At 40.4% G+C, this 21174-nt stretch overlaps 1 protein-coding gene across 3 annotated transcripts in view; it reads right to left on the bottom strand.

Moving 5' to 3' along the window:
• Positions 1-21174, bottom strand: part of LOC126251577 (ribonuclease 3) — a 271056-nt gene that overhangs the window by 217152 nt on the left and 32730 nt on the right. For all 3 annotated transcript variants that reach the window (XM_049952103.1, XM_049952104.1, XM_049952105.1), the window contains exons 8-9: positions 17872-18015; positions 6489-6639 (exon numbers count right to left, since the gene is read on the bottom strand). In XM_049952103.1, coding sequence (XP_049808060.1) covers positions 6489-6639; positions 17872-18015 — 295 coding nt within the window. The remainder of the gene's footprint in view (positions 1-6488; positions 6640-17871; positions 18016-21174) is intronic.

The raw sequence follows: 21174 nt of genomic DNA, 5'->3' as shown, positions 1-21174 counted from the left end.
CACAAATACACATTCTCTCTCACTTAACTGACTAAAAAATGGCCACAAAATGTTTTCCACATACCCCTCACTGTCAGTTGTTTCCTAGAAAAAATAGAACCTACTATTCTCTCACCTCAAATAATGCACCACACTGCTATTTTTTGATCATGAAGGGGTGCCTCAGGCATTACATTAGACTTTTCATAACTACAATAACAATTATGTTGTGAATTAACATCTCCACTTGTGTGGAACCATGACTTATCTGAAATAACGTTAGGTCAGGATGGTTTTTCTCCACCATGCACCCTACTCAAATTATGTTCACAAAACCACAACCTTTTTGTTCGGTCACTCAGTTTAAGTTCTTGCACTGCAATTATTTTACAGGGCAGTAACTTCAGTAACTTTGTAGCCATTTGAAAAGAATCATAGGAAATTCCCATTTGCTGAGAAAGATGTCTAACTTATTTTCTAGGAGGCCTTTCCAGACCATGTTCAATGTTATCCAGCTTTTCGTCTGTGCGTACTGCACATGTTTGTCTACGTTTATTGTCAAGAACACTTCCTATTTCATGAAATCTATTTATCAATGCATGAATCATACTCCGATTAGGAACTTGAACATCAGGCAATTCCTCTTAAAATAGTGTTCTGGACGCACTTATGAAATGTACATCAAAATTCTTTGGTTAATAGAATATGTCTTGTATTTCTGCGTTTCACTCAAAACACTTCCACTCAATACATTGTATTGCATCATCTAACACACACATGCTACCTGCTCAAACAAAGGCCTCACAACAGAGCAGAAATACACTCCCCACCAGTGCCACAGGTGGCTGGCTGCTGGCCAAGCAACAGAATACCCAACATGAGGTTGCATTAAGGAATGATCACCCTGTCTTTTATTTGGTAGAAAATGCCTGCCAATGGAATGTGGCAGGTGGTGAATGGGTGGGTGGGTGGGTGGGTGGGTGGGTGGATGGGTGGGACAGGTCTTGCACCTAGCTCGACCACAAGGGAATGACCCATAGGGTGCAGAACTGGGAGCAGGATTGGAGTAGCGATGGACAAGGATATTCTATGGGTTGTGTGGGTAGCAGAACACAGCTTTTGATGACATCCCTCATCTCAGGGAACTATGAGAGTCAGTCGAAGCCCTGGAGAAGGATTTTCAAGGCCAGGATGGCACTGAATGATCATAACAGTCCCAATTGGTGGTTGGTTAACACATTTACTGGTATCAGAGGAGGAGATAACACAGGAGATCTGTTAAGGGATGACCTGGTTACGATATTATCTGTCATTAAAGGCTCTGATAAGTTTATCTCTGTGTATCAACAACTCTTTCTTTCCACTAGAGATGCAGCATCCACGGGAGGCAAGGCTGTACTAGGAAGAGACTTCTTGACATGGAACGGATAACAGGGTGGTTGGGGCACCTGATGTGAACAGATGAATTTATGGAGAGACAGCCATTAAAAAATGGAGATCAACACCTAGGGAGATAGCTCGTTGAGTTGAGAAGGATCAGATGAAGTGGATTTGGGTGTAGGTGTTGAGATTAAGGAGGAAAGAGCAAAGATTGCCCCTGTCATGAGTCCAGAACATGAAAATCTCATCAATGAGTCTGAAATGGGTAAGAGATTTTAGGTGTTGAGAGGATAGGAAGGATTCCTCGAGATGACCCATAATTATAAGTTGGCATAAGATGGTGTCATGTGAGTACTCATGGCAGTACTACAGATCTGTTTATAGATTTGACTATTAAAAGTGAAATAGCTGTGGGTGAGGACATGGTTGACAAGGAGGATTAGGAAAGAGGTGGTGCATTTGGTATCAGGAGGACATTGGGAAAGGCAGCATTCAAAGACCGCAACGTCATGGGCATAGGAGATGTTGGTGTATAAGGACATTGCATCCACAGTGGCCCACAAAGAGTCGCATGGTAACAAAACAGTAAGTGTGGAAAGGTGGTGAAGGAACTGAGTAGTGTCTTGAATGTACAATGGAGGTTACGGACAACAGTTTGGAGGTGTTGGTCAACAAAGGCAGAGGTTTGTTCTGTGGGAGCATTGTACTTGGCCACAATAGGATGGCCAGTAAGGAGACCTGTGGAGTATGTGGAGTTTGAGCAGTAAGTCAAAGGTGGGAGTGCCTGGGGTTGCTAGTGTGAGGAGGGAGATGGATTTAGATGTTAGGTTTTGGGGATGGACCTAAGGTCTTGGGGATGGACCTAAGGCCTTGAGGAGCTGCTGGAGGTCCTTTTGGACTTCTGGGGTGGGACTGTGATCGAAGGTGTGCATGCAGAGGTATCTGAAGGTTGTCAGAGACCCTCAGTAGCATAGTCACTATGATTGAAGACCACTGTGCTACAGCTTTTGTCTGTGGGAAGGATGATAAGGTCTGGATTGTTTTTCAGATTGCAGGTAGTTATCTGTTCCATGGCAGTGATGCTGGACTCATTGGGGAGACATTTACGAAAGGATGGTGGGGCCAGGTTAGAAGGAGGAATTCTTGAAAGATTAGCTGGGGATTACTTGTTGGTGGTTGGGGAAGGAGGATTATCGTTGGAGTGTGTTTGGAACTGTTTTAACCAAGGTTCTATGTGGGGTTTTGGATGACTGTTGTGAGACGGGGGTGTGTCGAAGAAATTTTGTCACTGTACAGAACAAATAAAGGAAAGAAGGTCCTTTGGAAGTTGAGTATGGTTGAACTTATGTTATGGGCTAAAAGTGAGGTCTTTAGAAAGTACTGAGACTTCTGCAGGCATCAGAGTTTTGTCTGAAAGGTTGACAACAGTGTTACAGGATGATCGTTCAGGAGTTATTTTTCATGGAGAGTAGGGGAAGTTTTTGGGGATGTGGAAGATGAGGGTTTGACAGGTGGCCTGGATCAGAGTGACTTTGGTAACCTGGTAGCCATTTGAACAGAGCCATAAGAAATTTCTATTTGTTGAGAAAGATGTCAAACTGATTTTCTAGAAGGCCTTTCCAGAGCATGTTCAATGTTATCCAGAGTTTCTTTCTTGGCTATAGGTAATCCCATGCGGATATACGACAGGAGCAGCTGTGATAGTTCCCTCAGATGGTGCTGGGAATGCTGTTTCAATGTTAAATGTCAAGAATTTCTGATGTTGTGACAGCATTCAGGAAATTTTGGTCACAGAATAAAAAAGATTTTGTGAAATGAGCATCTTTTGTAAGTTAAATTAACACTGAAATTGTTTAACATTTTATGTTGTAATTGTGCTTAAAATTATTAACATTAATATACTACAATCTATTTGTGCTAATATAATTAGCAGTGAAGTTCCTACTTCAAATTAGAAAAGGGGGCTGTGGGGGGAGGGGGGTTACTGATTCCTCAGTTAAAATGAATACCTGATATCAACTACTGTTTGCCTAATATTTAGCTGACTACATTGCTGAATTCCTAAAAATAACACTAGTCTGCATGCTGTAAAAATAATGGGCTATTTACAATGTCTACGAGTTTCATTTTGCAAATTATGGTTTCATTAAAAAAATGCTAATTGTCTAGACTCCAATAAGAAAATGACATAATAAACACAGTGTTTTGCTCAATACCTGGAACAGAGAGTGAAAAATGATAATATGTACATTCTTTCCATCAATTCTTAAAAACTCAAACACTAATATTCTCTGATGATTTCTGAATAGACAGAGTGCCACACTCCCATGTTTTGCTTAAACTGAAGCCTCAAAACCTACTAACTAAATTCTGTGACTGCTTCATGTCACTAGACAATAAAGCTGTTCCAGAAACAATGTATCTGCATGAAAATGTTGATCTCACTATGAAACATTTAGCTGTCATGTGCAACTGCTAGATCTGTTTGTAACAGTGATATTATTGATACCTTTCACAGGTACTCCTTACAATAAGTACAAGGTGGAAAGCCACAGTGTGTCACCATCCTTCCAGCCAAATCCTGTTCCTGGGATTGTGCATTCAAGGATAATTTGTGCTATCACTGACAAAGTGTATGTCATGTTTCTTGTGAATGTGGTATGCTGTACATCATCCAGACAACATAACAGTCATGAATCAATGCAAGGATGTTTACTTCACAGAACATTCACTATATTGGAACACTGCCTTTCCAAGGTATATGAAGTATAGAACACACCCTTGGATGTGCTTACTTCATCTACTGGAACAGTGCTGTGAGTGGGTCTGTAGATATCTATCATCTAAATATATACAGGTGTTAAATTTCTTCATAGAGAGACAGTCAACTAACTGTCAGGGAGATGATTGACATCTAAAGATGAAACTGAAATAGTGGTGCTGGCTTTTACTAGTGATTACATTGGTGCTAGGAGGATGACGATGTCTGTAGCAACATTGTTCATATACGAGGTGTGGCTAGAAAAAAACCGGACTAGTACTGGTGAAACAATAAAACGAATGCAATAAGGCTGAAAGTCGCGTGGCCTGTCACGTGACTCTCGCTCCGCCTACTGCTCGAGTTTCATCTGCCTCCTGCACTCAGTCTGCCCGTGGCGTCTGTTTTAAGTAGTTGATGTTTTGTCTGTGCGTCGGAAAATGTTGAGTGTACAGAAAGAACAGCGTGTTAACATCAAATTTTGTTTCAAACTAGGAAAATCTGCAAGTGAAACGTTTGTAATGTTACAACAAGTGTACGGCGATGATTGTTTATCGCGAACACAAGTGTTTGAGTGGTTTAAACGATTTAAAGATGGCCACGAAGACACCAGTGATGACACTCGCACAGGCAGACCATTGTCAGCAAAAACTGATGCAAACATTGAAAAAATCGGTAAACTTGTTCGACAAGATCGCCGTTTAACAATCAGAGCAGTGTCTGAGTTAACAGGAGTTGACAAGGAAAGTGTTAGGCAGATTCTTCATGAAAGTTTCAACATGAACAAAGTGTGTTCAAAAATGGTTCCAAAGTGTCTCACAATTGAACAGAAGGAATGCCGAAGAATGATTTGTTCTGACATCCTGGAAAACATTGAAAGTGATCCCACCTTCTTACAAAATGTTATTACTTGCGATGAATCGTGGTTTTTTACTTACGATCCCGAAACTAAACGCCAATCGATGCATTGGAAAACTCCTGGTTCTCCACGACAAAAAAAAGCACGAATGTCAAAATCGAAATTCAAGGCAATGATGATTGTTTTTTTTACATCAAAGGGATTGTGCACATTGATTGGGTACCAGAGGGACAAACAGTGAATCAGCATTACTACATTAACGTCCTGGCTACCCTACGTGAGCGAGTACGGAGAAAACGGAACGATTTGTGGAGAAAAAAGTCATGGATCCTTCACCAAGACAATGCCCCAGCTCACAGTGCGTTGTCAGTGAAGACGTTTTTGGCAAAACACAACATTCCCATCTTAGATCATCCACCCTACTCACCTGATTTGGCCCCCTGTGACTTTTTTCTTTTCCCTAAAGTCAAGTCAGCTTTGAAAGGAACTAGATTTGAGACTGTTGAAGCAGTAAAAGAAAAAGCGACGGAAGTAATGTATGGACTTACCGAAAATGATCTGCAGCATTGCTATGAACAGTGGAAAATTCGTATGGAGCGGTGTAGAGACCGAGGAGGAGAGTACATTGAAGGAGATAACATGAAATTGTAAATAATTGTAAATAAATGTTTTTTCCAGCATCAGTCCGGTTTTTTTCTAGCCGCACCTCGTAGTGAAGTAAAATGTTGTGTGTACTTCCCTGTAACTCATATTTCCTTGTATCTTTATTGAAGTTGTTGATATTCTAAATACTATATAGACAGCATGGCTGCACATTCACTCAACCAACACAAGAGCAGCTTATAGTAGTTCTTCTGTTCTGCGGAGCAACATGTAGTAAAATAGACGAATCATTAAGAGGACACAAACAGATAGCCACAGTCTAAAGAATTCCAGTCATTTATAATACTTTGTGTGAATCTGTTGGGCCTAGCAGCTATGTGGGGCAGTCTACCCAAACTTTTTCCCACACTTGGACTGAATGTGGGTGGCATATCAAGTATAGAAACTTAGAAAAATCACCAGCAGGCAAACACAGACTTCTGAATAACTGCACAACTTTTTTCAAAAGACGCAAATTCAGGTGAATGCTTTAAATTAATGAGTCTCAGTCTTCAAGGAGGCTATGAAAAATAATAAGAGGAGTTGCTGATGGAGGATCAAAGATTCCATTTGAAACGAATAAGCACTGAAATAACAGATCTGTCTAAGACATAAAACCACAATGGTACTCAATTCATGAAGTTGTATGGTTGGGACTTCATGAAGTTCAGAAGATTTGTCAATTACTTTAAAACACCATGCGAAACATATGATTTACATTGGTGTTTTCCTATCATTTTTAACAACAGTGTGCATTCGTCTCCAGTCAAAATTAGGAAAAAAATACTGCAAACAAATAATAAATAACTCTGCTTGGCTCACTTTTATTTGACTTATGTGTAGATTAATTACACGTGCATACATACTTACTCAGGATTTCCTGCATAACTGAGCTGTGGAGGTCTTATTCCAAAATGCACTATCTCTGGGTAAGATGAAGTAGCTTTCTTGTGCTGGTCCCTGTCTAGTTGGTCAACTCTTACAGAGCATGGTTTCATACCAGGATATGTTACAACCATACCTACAAACAAACAAAAATCATGCACTATTACTTTATACTTATTAATATGTGTGAGCCATTTAAAAAATTACACTGAGTTTGTCTAACACAACTAAAATGATATTTTTAAAGGCATCCAGCAGTAGGATCAAAAATGTTCTGGCAGTAATATTGTAATATAAATAATGGAGGGCGTGAAGGTAACCACTCATCATATGGTTGAGGCATTGAACAATTGACAGGCTTACGAACAAGAATGAAATTGTCGTTCAGCTTTTGAACAATTTCCTTCTTCAGAGTTGACAGACCAACAAAAACCTATGCAGTTACACTGTTCTGGCACTGTAGCCCAACTTCACTGGGATAATCTTGTGGATGGGATCATGTAGCCATCTGTGTGTTCTTGTCTGTTAAATCTGAGCCAGGAAATTGTCCAAAAACTATGCAATTACTTAAGTTCTTGTTTACATGCCTGTAATTTGATCAACCCTTGAACTACATGGTAAGTTGCTACTTTTACGCCTTCCATTATTTTTATTCCATCCAATACTTTAAACAATGTATTAATAATTTGAAAGAACTAAGATTGAAAGTGCTACAAAATGAATGGTAACCAACCAAATTATAAACAGTTACCAAAATCATGAATTAAATTGGTATGAATGTAGCCACAAACTGTAGAATATACAGGGTGCGGCTCTAAAGGCCACATCGTAGTTCCGCTGGAGGTCGTGATTGATGGTCTTGAAAGCCATGGGCATCTAGTAAACAGTCAAAAGCTCCAAATGGCAGTGCTGTTATGGACAAGTGCAGAATACAACCGAAGAGCCACGATTATTGACAGTCTGCACACTGGATGTTTGCCCACTGGAATACTTCATTTTTTGGGTACCCGAGATCAACTGTTTGCAATATTGTGGTGAAGTATAATGCATCGGTGAAGTCTGGGGTTCAAGTCCCAGGTGTCGTGTCAGTGAGGTTGATAGCATACTGCCACATTTCTTTGAAAAGTGACAAACTATCACAAAAGAAGTATATCTGCAAGTTTTGATGAATGCTGAGAAATCATGGATGGTAACTGTTGCTTCTGGGAGACAATACGTCTTTCAATAGGACAGTGCACCAGCTCATAAGAGCCGTTAGTCCAAAACTGGCTCTCAGAGAATGCTGACATTTTATGGTCAAAGGAGTTCTGGACCCAAATAGCCCGGATTTGAACTCCCTTGACTACCATGTTTGGAATGTAGTTGAAAGAGTTACCAATACGATAAGACACCCTAATGTTGCATCTCTACATACTGCTAACAAAGCAGCATTTGCGACTATGGACAGCGCTGTTTTAAAGAATGTGTGAGATCACTTCAGGACAAGACTGGAGGTGGCAGTGCAGCCGAAGGGGGTTACATTGAGTACCGTTACTCTTGAAAAATACATCTACTTATATGTAAAAGGATTTTCATTTATATTTTAATAATTTTGCTTTAAAAAAAGTTTCATTTTCCAGATTTAAGCAATGCACCCTGCAGTTAAAGAAGGACATACTCTATTATAACCCTGTACATAATACTTGGATACGAACCGCGGCACCAGGCCGCCGCTGCTGTGCTATTCTTCAAATAGCCCACCAACGGCATCTCCATGGGCCAGCCATCAAAGGTTGCCTGCACAGCATTCGCCAGGCTATCCACCAGAGCCCTCTCATTATAAGTGCAGTGCAAGGGGCACTCGCCCTCATTTTGTGTTTGTACTTATTGTCAGCAACTGCCTGTTTAAGTACATGGATTATTGCTTCCAGGTTTGTATCTATGTTCTCAATGGCTATCTGCTTATGTGTGGAAAAAGAATAGACTTTGGTTCATCGTGGCCGTGCTGTTGTTTGTGTGCTACAGTATAACTTGGATTTCTCCTTGGCTCTACCAACTGTTGTGCAAGGCAGTCCCACTCCAGGAACCTGTATCACTTTCATTCCATGAAATGTGTTAGTTGTTGTGTAATTACCACCATAAATGCACACGTCACTGCAAAGCGTGTAGAGTTCTATTGTTTCTGTGAGCAGCCCCACCAGTCCTCAGGCTTGGGCAGCTGAATTGTATGGCCTGTCACAAAAGTTCGTTTGTTACCGATGATCACCATGATTTCTATCCTGATTTTATAGTCCATGATGCCATCATTCGGTTGACTTCTGACAAGGAGGTGCGCCAACTTGTACTACAATGCAAGAAACCAACTTCGGCTGAAGTGTTAAATATAGCTGAATCTTTTGAGGTATCTCGAGCTGCTGCTGATCAGACTGAGGCTTGATGTGACATCGTCACAGTACAGTGGCTCCTATTCCTGGTTGTCAAGTGTTGGGGGATGGGGATAGGACGTGTAGTGGCAGCTGTACAAACACTGCTTACTTGCCGCACTGAACTGTGATGTGCCAAACAACATCCACAGCACCTGCAGGGCCCAGCACTTCCATACACCCACCTTGCCCATACTGTTTTGTGCAACATGACACGGATGTGTGCCCTAAGTACTGGGCGACTTGAAACAACTATAGGAAAAAAGGACATTTAACATCTGTATTTCGTTCCCAGCCCCCTCCTGTGGACATGAACATAGATATTAATTGTGGGTCTCTAGTGCTTATGAATCATAACAAACAGTTTATCGAAAAATGAGCAATGGAGAAAGTGCTCAGACAACAAGTAGACACAGATGCGGTCATGACTTTATTGGATTCACAAACTTAAGTCGATTTGGGTTATTTGGCATTGTCCCCAGTTACTTGAGCAGCATATTCCAATTTTGGGGCAATTTACAGCTCCCACTGTGTATAAATCTGTGGTCTGTAACTTGACTTTTTTGGTAGTGGCTGCTGCTGGCACTGATAATTTGTACAATCTGGATGTTTTCAAAGGGTGGTTTTTCCATTCTGGATACAGCGCACATTGTTTCCAACCAGTCCCTTACCAGCAGTTAGATCATTAGAGTTCTGAGGTCTCATCTCTTTTCTTGGATGGGTTAGGCTGTGCCACTAATTTTGTGGCACAAATTACTGTGAAACATATGGCACAGCTATGCTTTCTCTGTGCACACCGTAATCCAGTGGTTTTGTGTGAGCAAGTAAAATCACAATTGGACAGGCTGATGTCACTGGGGTTCATACAGCCTATTACAGAAAGTGAATGCTGTACCTCACTCGTGACTGTTAAGAAACAGTCCGGTCAGCTTTGCCTCTGTAGCGACTTTATATAGTTTCAGTTAATGATCAATCTATCGTTGGCATGTGCTCTTTACCCTGCCCGCTAAACTTGCTGGGGGCCAGTATTTCTCCTATGTTAATTTATCTGAAGCCTATTTACATATTTCATTGGATGAAGATTATGAATGGCTTCTTGTGTTTAACATGACTTTCGGGTTGTGCCAATATCAGCACCTCATTTTCGGTCTGGCTAGTGTCCCAGCCCCCCCCCCCCCTTTTCTCCTTTTATTTTATTTTTCAATGAACAACAATGTCTGTTCTTGAGGTTTTAACTACAGTGAAACCTCTTTATAACGTTCCTCCATATAATGTTTCCCTCTATGTTACATCTGTTTTTTTTTCGGTCCCAACTAAAAGTCCATATAAAGAATGTTAAATTTTCCTCTTTACTGCGTTTCCTCTATATTACAATTTCCTCCATATAACGCTCATATTTTTGGAACCCTGGTCAATTATTTACCTCTTTATAATGTTTAAGTGACTGGATGTAGACAAGTCATTTTCCGTTCTGTGGATTCACAGTTTGCACCGGCTCGGAACGCCCGCGCTCAGCGCGTTTCACATGTCAGCAGCAGAACCTGGTCACGTGACATGTGACGCACATTCTGCTTGCGATCTTTTTGGTGCCATTTTCACCCATCCACCTACCGGGCCCCACGTTTTAATTACAAAAAACTAATCATTTCATACATTGATCATTTGCAATGAATATCATATTACAGTGTTGTGAACATTTAAAATGTCATCTATGGCACCATTTGTCAAAGCTGATTAGTGGTATCCCGATCTTCAGTAAGGCCTTATAATTATTATTTGGAAGCCTTCCTCTTTATAGTGTTTTCCTCTATACAGTGTTCAGAATTTGTGGTCCCTTGAAAAACATTATATAGAGGTTTCACTGTATTTTGATAAAACTGTCATGATGGGTCCAGTTATGGAAGAGCATTTTCATAACTTATACACCTTGTTCAAGGTGTTACACACTGCAAGTCTGAAATGCAACTTGGCCACATCACACTCTCTTCAGCTGTCCATAGTGTATTTGGGGTTTGAAGTTTTTTGTGATGGTGATAAGCCTTGTTGTCATCATGTCACCACAGTCACAGCTCTGCCTTGCCCTATAAATATCAAAGAACTCCCCAAGAATTTTTATGTAAAACTGCTTACTGTCATAAATTCATATGGGTGCGGCTATGTTGGCCCGACCCCTTGGCGAGTTGCTCCTTTGGAATATTCATTTTCAGTGGACACTGGCCTCCAAGTGGTAATTCACGCTTTTGAAATTGAAACTACATAATGCTCCTTGTTTGGCTACTTTACATCCTGGCCACCATTTGGTGTTGGCTACAGACACCTCTCAGAATGGAGTTAGGGCCATTCTTGCATACTGATAGGAAGATGGTTCCAAACATCCATTAGCTCATGCGTCAAAAATGCTCCACTACACTCAGTAGTGCAACTCCCAAGTTGAAAAGGAAGTGCTTGCTATCATCTATGCCCTCAATAGATTTCATGTGTCCATGTATGGGTGTAAGTTCCACCTTATTACAGAGCACAAGCCACTGGTTTTATTGTTTAATCCTTCTCCTTGTTAGCCAACAAAGCAGCATTTCTTCCAGCATTAAGGTTGTTTCTGCCTATCTGAAACTATAAAATACATTTTCAGCCTATCATGCGACATGCCTACGCCAATGAGCTGTCCCAGCTTGCAATGGAGCCAGATCCTACTTTTGATCAGGATAAACTCCTTTGTTTCCACTTACATTTATGGTGGATTGGTTTCCTATTATGGGCTCCCAGATTGCAACTGTTGTCATTGCTGATATGATTTTCCGTCAAGCTGTTCACCTCATTCAGCGTGGTTGGCTAAACAGGCATCTGGACAGGGCTTTTGATCCACTGCGTAACTATTTTGCCCTCCACCACAGCCTTATGGTATTGGACAGTGTTGCTCTCTTAGCTACAGATGGAATGTTGTTGCCCAAGCTTGTGATCCTGGCCGCCCTATGATAGGATGTGCTCCAATTCCTACATCAGGGGTCACATGTACCAAGTTACGTACCATTGGCACATGTTTTAGTTCGGCATCAATGGTGGCATTATGCTCCTTTTTGTGGCCTGCTCTCAGCGTGTTACCCAACAGGCAGCGTTGTGGGCAGTGCTTCCTCTGTGGCCCACACAGCAGCATCCATGGGAAAGCAGCTGTGTTGATTTCGCGGTGCCTTACCTAAATTCTTGTTGACTGTTGGTTGTTGTTGCTTTCTTTAAATTTCCATTCATTACCTGTAGCTATGATTCAGGCTCTCTTCAAAAATTTTTCCACTGAAGGACTGTCTTATACACTTGTGATGTATAACAGTCCAGACCTCTCAGACTTTCCACAATTTCTGTGCCTGTCACAGCATTTGCCACTTAGTTGCTCCTCCTTTTCATCACCCAGTCTAACAATGAGCAGAATGTAACATACACATGTTCAAGGTTCAAATGAAGAAGTAAATCACTGTCTCCTCGACAGACAATGCCTTGACATGCTTCTTGAGTTCTTATAGGTTTATTCTGGTGGGGAATCGGAGTCTGGCCAAGATGCTCCAGGTTGTCAGCACGCTCCTGCAGGGCCGGACCTGCCCTCCTTGTTGACATTGTCAGCTCACGACTCTCCTCTGGTGTCCACACTGCTGTCAGGTCTTCTCGCAATGCTTCACTGTCCCACCACTGGCTCGGTCGGCGTCATTGGGTCCTTTCATGCTGGTGTCCATGGTGCCCCTGAGTGAGTGGCTGGCGCCTTCACCAGCAGTACAGTTCCACCACATTGAGGAACCAGAAGTCAAGATGCTACCAGCGCTACTGTCAACGGTGCTCTCTAATGGTATTTTGCAATGGAGTGGCTGCTGCCTGAGTCCATGGCCACACCAATTCTGACCCTACTCACTGGTTCTGGCCCACAATCTACTTCCAAAGCTGCCTTCAGTGCTTGTCTCGTATGCTGCAGAAGCCACAGATGTTTCAACAGTCGCCACAATATCTACATCGGCAGAGTGCCCTTTCCTCAAAGTGGGAAGTATGTTATAATCCTGTATGCAATGCCTGAATATGTGCTATGGCCCCAGGCCATTGGCATGCTACACTTCAAATATCCCGCCAACAGCATCTGTGCAGGTAGGCCACAAGAGGATGCCTGCAGTGGGCCATACAACTCGTGCACACAGCACGGCATCCCCCACCTGTCTATCAGGGGCCTCCCCTTTATGAGCGCAGGGGAGCAGGCAATCGCTCTCACATTGTGTTCATACTTATTGTCAGCAACTGCTAGTATCAGTACCTGGATTATTTCTATGTTTGTGTGTATGATCTGAACCAATGTTCACTTGTGTGTGGAAGAAGAAAAAACTTTGCTTCATTTGGGCCCTGCTGCTGTTTGTACCTCACAGTGTGATGCATAAACAGTACCACATTAAATGAAGTAGATAACAATTACCTCCCCCCCCCTTCCCCCCAATGAACCAAGGACCTTGCTGGTGGTGGGGAGGCTTGTGTGCCTCAGTGATACAGATAGCCGTACCATAGGTGTAACCGCAACGGACGGGTATCTGTTGGGAGGCCAGACACATGTGGCTCCTGAAGAGGGTCAGCATCATCCCTTAATCGGGCACATAAGTTAGAAAATCTGAAAAGGAAAATGGATTGGTTTAAGTTAGATATAGTGGGAATTAGTGAACTTCAGTGACAGAAGGAATAAGACTTCTGGTCGGGCAAATACAAGGTTATAAATACAAAATCAAATAGGAGTGGGTTTAATAATGAATAAAAAATAGGAACATGGATAAGCTACTATGAACAGCAGAGTGAATGCATTATTGTAGCCAAGATACACACAAAACCAAAGTCTACCACAGTAGTACAAGTTTATATGCCAACTAGCACCACAGATGATGAAGAGATTGAAGAAATGTACAATGCAATAAAAGAAATTATTCAGATAGTTCAGAGAGACGAAAATTTAGTAGTCGTGGGGGACTGGAATACGATTGTAGGAAAAGGAAGAGAAGGGAAAAGTAGTAGGTGAATAAGGACTGGGAGTAAGGAATGAAAGGGGAAGCCGCCTGGTAGAATTTTGCACAGAGCATAACTGTATCATAGCTAACACTTAGTTTAAGAATCATGAAAGAAGGTTGTCTAAATGGAAGAGGCCTGGAGACCTGTAAGGTTTCAGATAGATTATATAATGGTAAGACAAAGATTTAGGAACCAGGTTTTACATTGTAAGACATTTCCAGGGGCAGATGTGGACTCTAACCACAATTTATTGGTTATGAAATGTAGATTAAAACTGGAGAAACTGCAAAAAGGTAGGAATTTAAGAAGATGGATAAACTGAAAGAACCAGAGGTTGTAGGGAGTTTGAGAGAGAGTATTATGGAATGATTGACAAGAACAGGGGAAAGAAATAAAATAGAAGAAGAATGGGTAGATTTGAGAGATGGATTAGTGAAGGCAGCAGATGATCAAGTAGGTAAAAAGACGAGGGCTAGTAGAAATCCTTGGGTAACAGAAGAGATACTGAATTTAACTGATGAAAGGAGAAAATATAAAAATGCAGTAAATGAAGCAGGCGAAAAGGAATACAAATGTCTCAAAAATGAGATCAACAGGAAGTCCAAAATGGCTAAGCAGGGATGGCTAGAGGACAAATGTAAGGATGTGGAACCATGTATTACTAGGGGTAAGATAGATACTGCCTACAGGAAAATTAATGAGACCTTTGAAGAAAAGAGAACCATCTAAATGAATATCAAGAGCTCAGATGGAAAACCCGTTCTGAGCAAAGAAGGGAAAGCAGAAAGGTAGAAGGAGTATCTAGAAGGTCTATACAAGAGCGATGTACTTGAGGGCAATATTATGGAAATGGAAGAGGACATAGATGAAGAAGAAATGCAAGATATGATACTACATGATGAATTTGACAGAGCACAGAAAAACCTAAATCAAAACAAGGCCCCGGAGTAGATAACATTCCGTTAGAACCACTAATACCTCAGGGGAGCCAGGCATGACAAAATTCTTCCATATGGTGAGCAAGATGTATGAGACAGGCAAAATGCCCTCAGACTTCAAGAGCCCTCAGGGAAGATCAGTTTGGATTCCTTAGAAATGTTGGAACATGCAAGCAATACTGACCCAACGACTTATCTTAGAAGACAGGTTAAGGAAAGGCAAACCTGCATTTATAGCATTTGTGGACTTGGACAAAGCTTTTGACAATGTTGACCGGAATACTCTCTTTCAAATTCTGAAGGTGGCACGGGTAAAATGCACGGAGCAAAAGGTTACTTACAATTTGTATAGAAACCAGAGGGGAGTTATAAGAGTCGAAGGGCATGATAGGGAAGCAGTGATTGAAAAGGGAGTGTGACAGGGTTGTAGCCTATCCCCAATGTTATTCAATATGATCTTGAGCAAGCAGTAAAGGAAACAAAAGAAAAATTTGGAATAGGAATGAAAATCCATGAAGAAGAAATAAAAAATTCGAGGTTTGCTAATGACATTGTAATTCTGTCAGAGACAGAATAGGACCTGGAAGAGCAGCTGAACGGAATGGACAGTATCTTGAAAGGAGAATGTAACATGAACATAGACAAAAGCAAAACAAGGATAATGGAATGTAGTTGAATTAAATCTGGGGATGCTGAGAGTGTTATATTAGGAAAATGAGACACTTGAAGTAGTAAATTAGTTTCGCTGTTTGGGGAGCAAAATAACTGATGATGGCCGAAGCAGAGAGGATATAAAATGTAGACAGGCTATGGCAAGGAAACCCTTCTGAAGGAGATAAATTTGTTAACATTGAGTATAGGTTTAAGTGTTAGAAAGCCTTTTCTGAAATTATTTGTATGGAGCATAGACATGTATGGAAATGAAACATGGACAATAAACAGTTCAGGCAAGAAGAGAATAAAAGCTTTCGAAATGTGGTGCTACAGAAGAATGCTGAAGAATAGATGCGTAGATCACATAACTAATGAGGAGGCACTGAATAGAATTGGGGAAAAGAGGAATTTGTGGCACAACTTAACTAGAAGAAGGGATCATTTGGTAGGACATGTCCTGAGGCATCAAGGGATCACCAATTTAGTACTGGAGGGAAATGTGGAGGGTAAAAATTGTAGAGGGGGACCAAGAGATGAAAACACTAAGCTGATTCAGAAGGATGTAGGTTGCAGTAGTTATTCGGAGATGAAGAGCCTTGCACAGGATAGAGTAGCATGGAGAGCTGCATCAAACCAGTCTCTGGACCAAAGACCGCCACCACCACCACCACATGACTATGACTATTATTATTATTATTATTATTATTATTATTTCTTTCCTTTTTCAGACGTTATGTCTGGTTAAAAATGGAAAGTGACATGGTCCTTGATCAAGCGTGACTTCCTTTTAACTGTACGGTATATGTTACATTGCATTTAGGGACTTTCAGGTAATTGAACATGCATCAATAATTACAGATTTCTGTAGTTGTATATATAAGTTTGGATGTAGCTGTATTGCGTTGATGTACTGGTGGATATTGTGTGGTATGACTCCTGTAGTTGACAGTATAATTGGTATAATGTCAACTTTATCCTGATGCCACATGTCCTTGATTTCCTCAATTTTTTCTCCTGTTTTCTTCTGTATATTTGTTGTTTTGGGTATGGATATTTCGATTAGTTGTGTTAATTTCTTCTTTTTATTGGTGAGTATGATGTCAGGTTTGTTATGTGTTGTTGTTTTATCTGTTATAATGGTTCTGTTCCAGTATAATTTGTATTCATCATTCTCCAGTACATTTTGTGGTGCATACTTGTATGTGGGTATGTGTTGTTTTATTAGTTTAGGATGTATGGCAAGTTGTTGATTTATTATTTTTGCTACATTGTCGTGTCTTCTGGGGTATTCTGTCTTTGCTAGTATTGTACATCTGCTTGTGATGTGATCTACTGTTTCTATTTCTTGTTTGCAAAGTCTATATATATTGCCTTTTCTTAGCCATGTATTGGATGCGTCTTGATCGATGTGTGGCTATGTTAGATGATACGGGTGCTTGCCATGTAGTGTTTTCTTTTTCCAATTTACTTTCTTCGTATCTGTTGATATTATGTGATCTAAAGGGTTGTAGAAGTGGTTATGAAATTGCAGTGGTGTAGCCAATGTATTTATATGAGTGATTGCTTTGTGTGTTTTGCTAGTTTCTGCTCGTTCTATAAAGAATTTTCTTAAATTGACTACCTGTCCATAATGTAGGTTTTTTATGTTGATAAATCCCCTTCCTCCTTCCTTTCTGCTTAATGTGAATCTTTCTGTTGCTGAATGTATGTGATGTATTCTATATTTGTGGCATTATGATCGTGTAAGTGTATTGAGTGCTTCTAGTTCTGTGTTACTCCATTTCACTACTCCAACTGAATAGGTCAATATTGGTATAGCATAAGTATTTATAGCTTTTGTCTTGTTTCTTGCTGTCAATTCTGTCTTCTGTATTTTTGTTAGTCTTTGTCTATATTTTTCTTTTAGTTTTTCTTTACTATTTGTATTATATATTCCTATTTTTTGCCTGTATCCTAGATATTTATAGGCATCTGTTTTTTCCATCGCTTATTATTATTATTATCATCATCATCATCATCATCATCATCATCATTATTATTATTATCATTAGTTTGTACACACAATTATTAAATATTTCAAAACTGATAGTTTGAGATGTCTGCTATGTAACTAAGTAAAACAAACTGACATATTTTTCTTATTCTGTAAATGTGAAGCAATGTTATCAGCCAAAGCCCTCATCACACAGTAGTCAAATCACTGAAATGTAAAGTATAAAGAGCTATTATACAAGTGTCAGAATTCAAAATATATTCTAGGTACTGCACACAACTGAAGTGGTCCTCTGAATTTACAATTAATCATGCAACAAGAAAGAAAAATATTTATGAAAAGAAATGAAGTCTAAAAAACTTTACCTTTCACTTCATCAGCCAAATTCTGCCACTTGTACTGAGACATACTAAGCAATTTCTCTAACTTGTCATCTTCTATGAGCGGATGACTGTTATTCATAAGATATATCAGCACTTCATTCATTGATAATATTTCTTTTCCATTATCTGTAAATTGTGCAATTTAACAGTTAGTAGGAAGAACATGCTGACACTATTTCAATGAGAATAATGGATATTACCAATCTCTTTTTTAAGTAACTATAGTCAAACAATGTAAAATAACTACTAGTGTTTTCTAACCACAACCAGAACTGTAAAAGCAACATTCTAGCCTTAACGATCCACCCCTTTCCAGCTAAAACAGAAATATCAGACAATGGAAAATCCAGGATGGAATGTAACAATATGAGAGAAGGAAAGTTGTTACTCACCATATAGCAGAGATGCTGAGCTGCGATAGGCACAATAAAAAGATTCACACAATCATAGCTTTCGGCCATTATGGCCTTTGTCAGCAGTAGACACACATACACACACGCACACACACACACTCACGCAAGCGCAACTTTCACACACATCTGCAGTATCAGAGAGCTGAAATTACACTGCGAGCAGCAGCACCAGTGCATGATGGGAGTGGTGACTGGGTAGGGTTAAGGAGGAGGCTGGGGCGGGGAGGGGGAGGGATAGTATGGTGGGTGTGGCGGACAGTGAAGTGTTCCAGTTTAGATGAAGGTGCGGAGGGGAGAGGGGGTAAGTAGCGGAAAGGAGAGAAATAAAAATAAAAGAAATTAAAAGACTGGGTGTGGAGGTGAAATGACAGCTGTGTAGTGCTGGAATGGGAACAGGGAGGGGGCTGGATGGGTGAGGACAGTGTCTAACGAAGGTTAGGGCCAGGAGGGTTACGGGAACGTAGGATGTATTGCATGGAAAGTTCCCACCTACGCGATTCAGAAAAGCTGGTGTTGGTGGGAAGGATTCATATGGCACAGACTGTGAAGCAGTCATTGAGATGAGGACTATCATGTTTGGCTGCGTGTTCAGCTACAGTGTGGTCCACTTGTTTTTTGGCCGCAGTTTGTCGGTGGCCGTTCATGCGGTCAGACAGCTTGTTGGTTGTCATGCCTACACAGAATGCAGCACAGTGGTTGCAGCTTAGCTTGTAGATCACATGACTGGTTTCACAGGTAGCCCTGCCTTTGATGTGATAGGTAATGTTAGTGACCGGACTGAAAATGGTAGGAGGATATATAGGACAGGTCTTGCATCTAGGTCTATTACAGGGGTATGAGCCATGAGGTAAGGGATTGGGAGCAGAGGTTGTGTAATGATGGATGAGTATATTGCGTAGGTTCAGTGGACGGCGGAATACCACGGTAAGAGGGGTGGGAAGGACAGTGGGTAGGACATTTATCATTTCAGGGCACGACGAGAGGTAATCGAAACCCTGGCGGAGAATGTAATTCAGTTGCTCCCAACCCCTGCTCCCAATCCCTTATCTCATGACTCATACCCCTGTAATAGACCTAGATGCAAGACCTGTCCCATACATCCTCCTACCATCACCTACTCCAGTCCAGCCAAAAAATATCTAGAATATATTAAGTGTTGCATTGGTACTACAGTGAAAGCTAAGAGTACATTAGGAACTTTCTACTGAGCAGCTGCAACTTTCTAATGTACAGGATGAGCCAAAAAGGCTTTTACAACTTTGGAATCATGCAGAAATTTATTGAGGCAGCTTACAGAATCAGTAGATGTGCCATTTTATAGCAAACAACCTCAAGTTTCCACTTAAAAGCATCAAGTAACATTTTGGTTTGATGTGACTACCATTTGTGATGCAGCAAACATCCCACCAGTAATCAATTTCTTCCCACATTTGTTGCCGCAAATTGTGCGTAACTTGTGCAAGGCAGGGTAGATTTGATTTTTCAGATCTACTAAATTGCCTCGTACAGGAGGAATACATACACAGTCTTTAATGAAACTCCAGAGACAGAAATCCAGTGGTGTCAAGGGCGATGTAGCTACGCGATTAGCCCTTCATAGCCAGTACACTGATCCAAGAAGCAATTATCGAGGAAACCTCAAACTTTCATGAGGAATTGAGCTTGTACACCAAATTGCTGGAAATAAACAATCTCATCTTGGTCATCTTCACTGATCTGCAGAAATTAAATATTTTCAAGCATATTTATATACACAATACCCATGAAAGTACCCATTTTAACTGTGCAGTACACTGTCCCTCCTCATGGCAGCACGGAGTACTGATGCACTATGCAAATCAAATTTAAGATTGTCTGCTACAAAATGACATGTCTATCATTTATGTAAGTTATCTCAATAAATTTCTACATCATTCCGAAGTTGTAAAGTCTTTTTTGACTCACACTGTAAATATAATCACTGAGAGTCTAATAACTAATGTATTTGAACAAAATTATTGCATATTAGCAGTACTACACTATAATACTTCATAGCATTAAATAATTCTGCTGCATTGTAATTAAATAAACTGTAGATCTTTGACATCACATATTTCAAAGATCTGTCATTGAGGAATCCATGTAATGTGATCCATGAAACATAATATAAGACATACGTCATTGTGTTTGGTCAATTTAAAATACAATACTGCACGTCAAACAGTACTGTATAAAATATTTGAAAAAAAAAAATTAAAGTTCACTCTTTTCCTCTCTATGTTGCTATTTGAACATTTACAAACATTACTAATAGTATTAACTCCAATTTGAACATGGACACAACACGCATAACCAAGGAGTAGAAAACCTGTGAGATGAAATTTGATCCATCAACTGATCTGCAGAAGATGAGTAAAGTTTATGTTGGAATAACCACCACAAAATTTAATCTGGTGTCAACATTAAGCATCTCTTTGTCTTTGACATTTAGATGCAGCATAATGTTTAAACTACTTGTTTAAGAGTGTGGACCATCTTTTGGGCAAATCCAACTTCACTGACATTAATTTTGTCACTGTGAGAATGATTACTAGAGTTTCAACTACTCTACATTGTAGTTCTAAGTGTTTATCTTTCATCGTGTGGCTCAACTGCAGGCACTAGAAACAGTATTTTGAAAAAGGAAAAGTATGTATAGCATATCTGGCTGGAAGTCCTCTACTGGGGAGTTGGACCACCTCATGCAAGTCTTTTTATTTGAAGCCACTTTGGTGACTTGCATATCAAGGGTAATGAAATGTTGATGAGCACAACATACACACCCAGTCCTGAGTGGAGAGAATTCCCAATCCAGTTGCAAAAGAGCAATCACCCCCATCCCTCAATACTTAAT

The sequence above is a fragment of the Schistocerca nitens genome, chromosome 4 (genome assembly GCF_023898315.1).
Source record: "Schistocerca nitens isolate TAMUIC-IGC-003100 chromosome 4, iqSchNite1.1, whole genome shotgun sequence".
In the NCBI taxonomy this organism is placed as follows: Eukaryota; Metazoa; Arthropoda; class Insecta; order Orthoptera; family Acrididae; genus Schistocerca; species Schistocerca nitens.
This window is presented reverse-complemented; position numbering and strand designations above follow the sequence as displayed.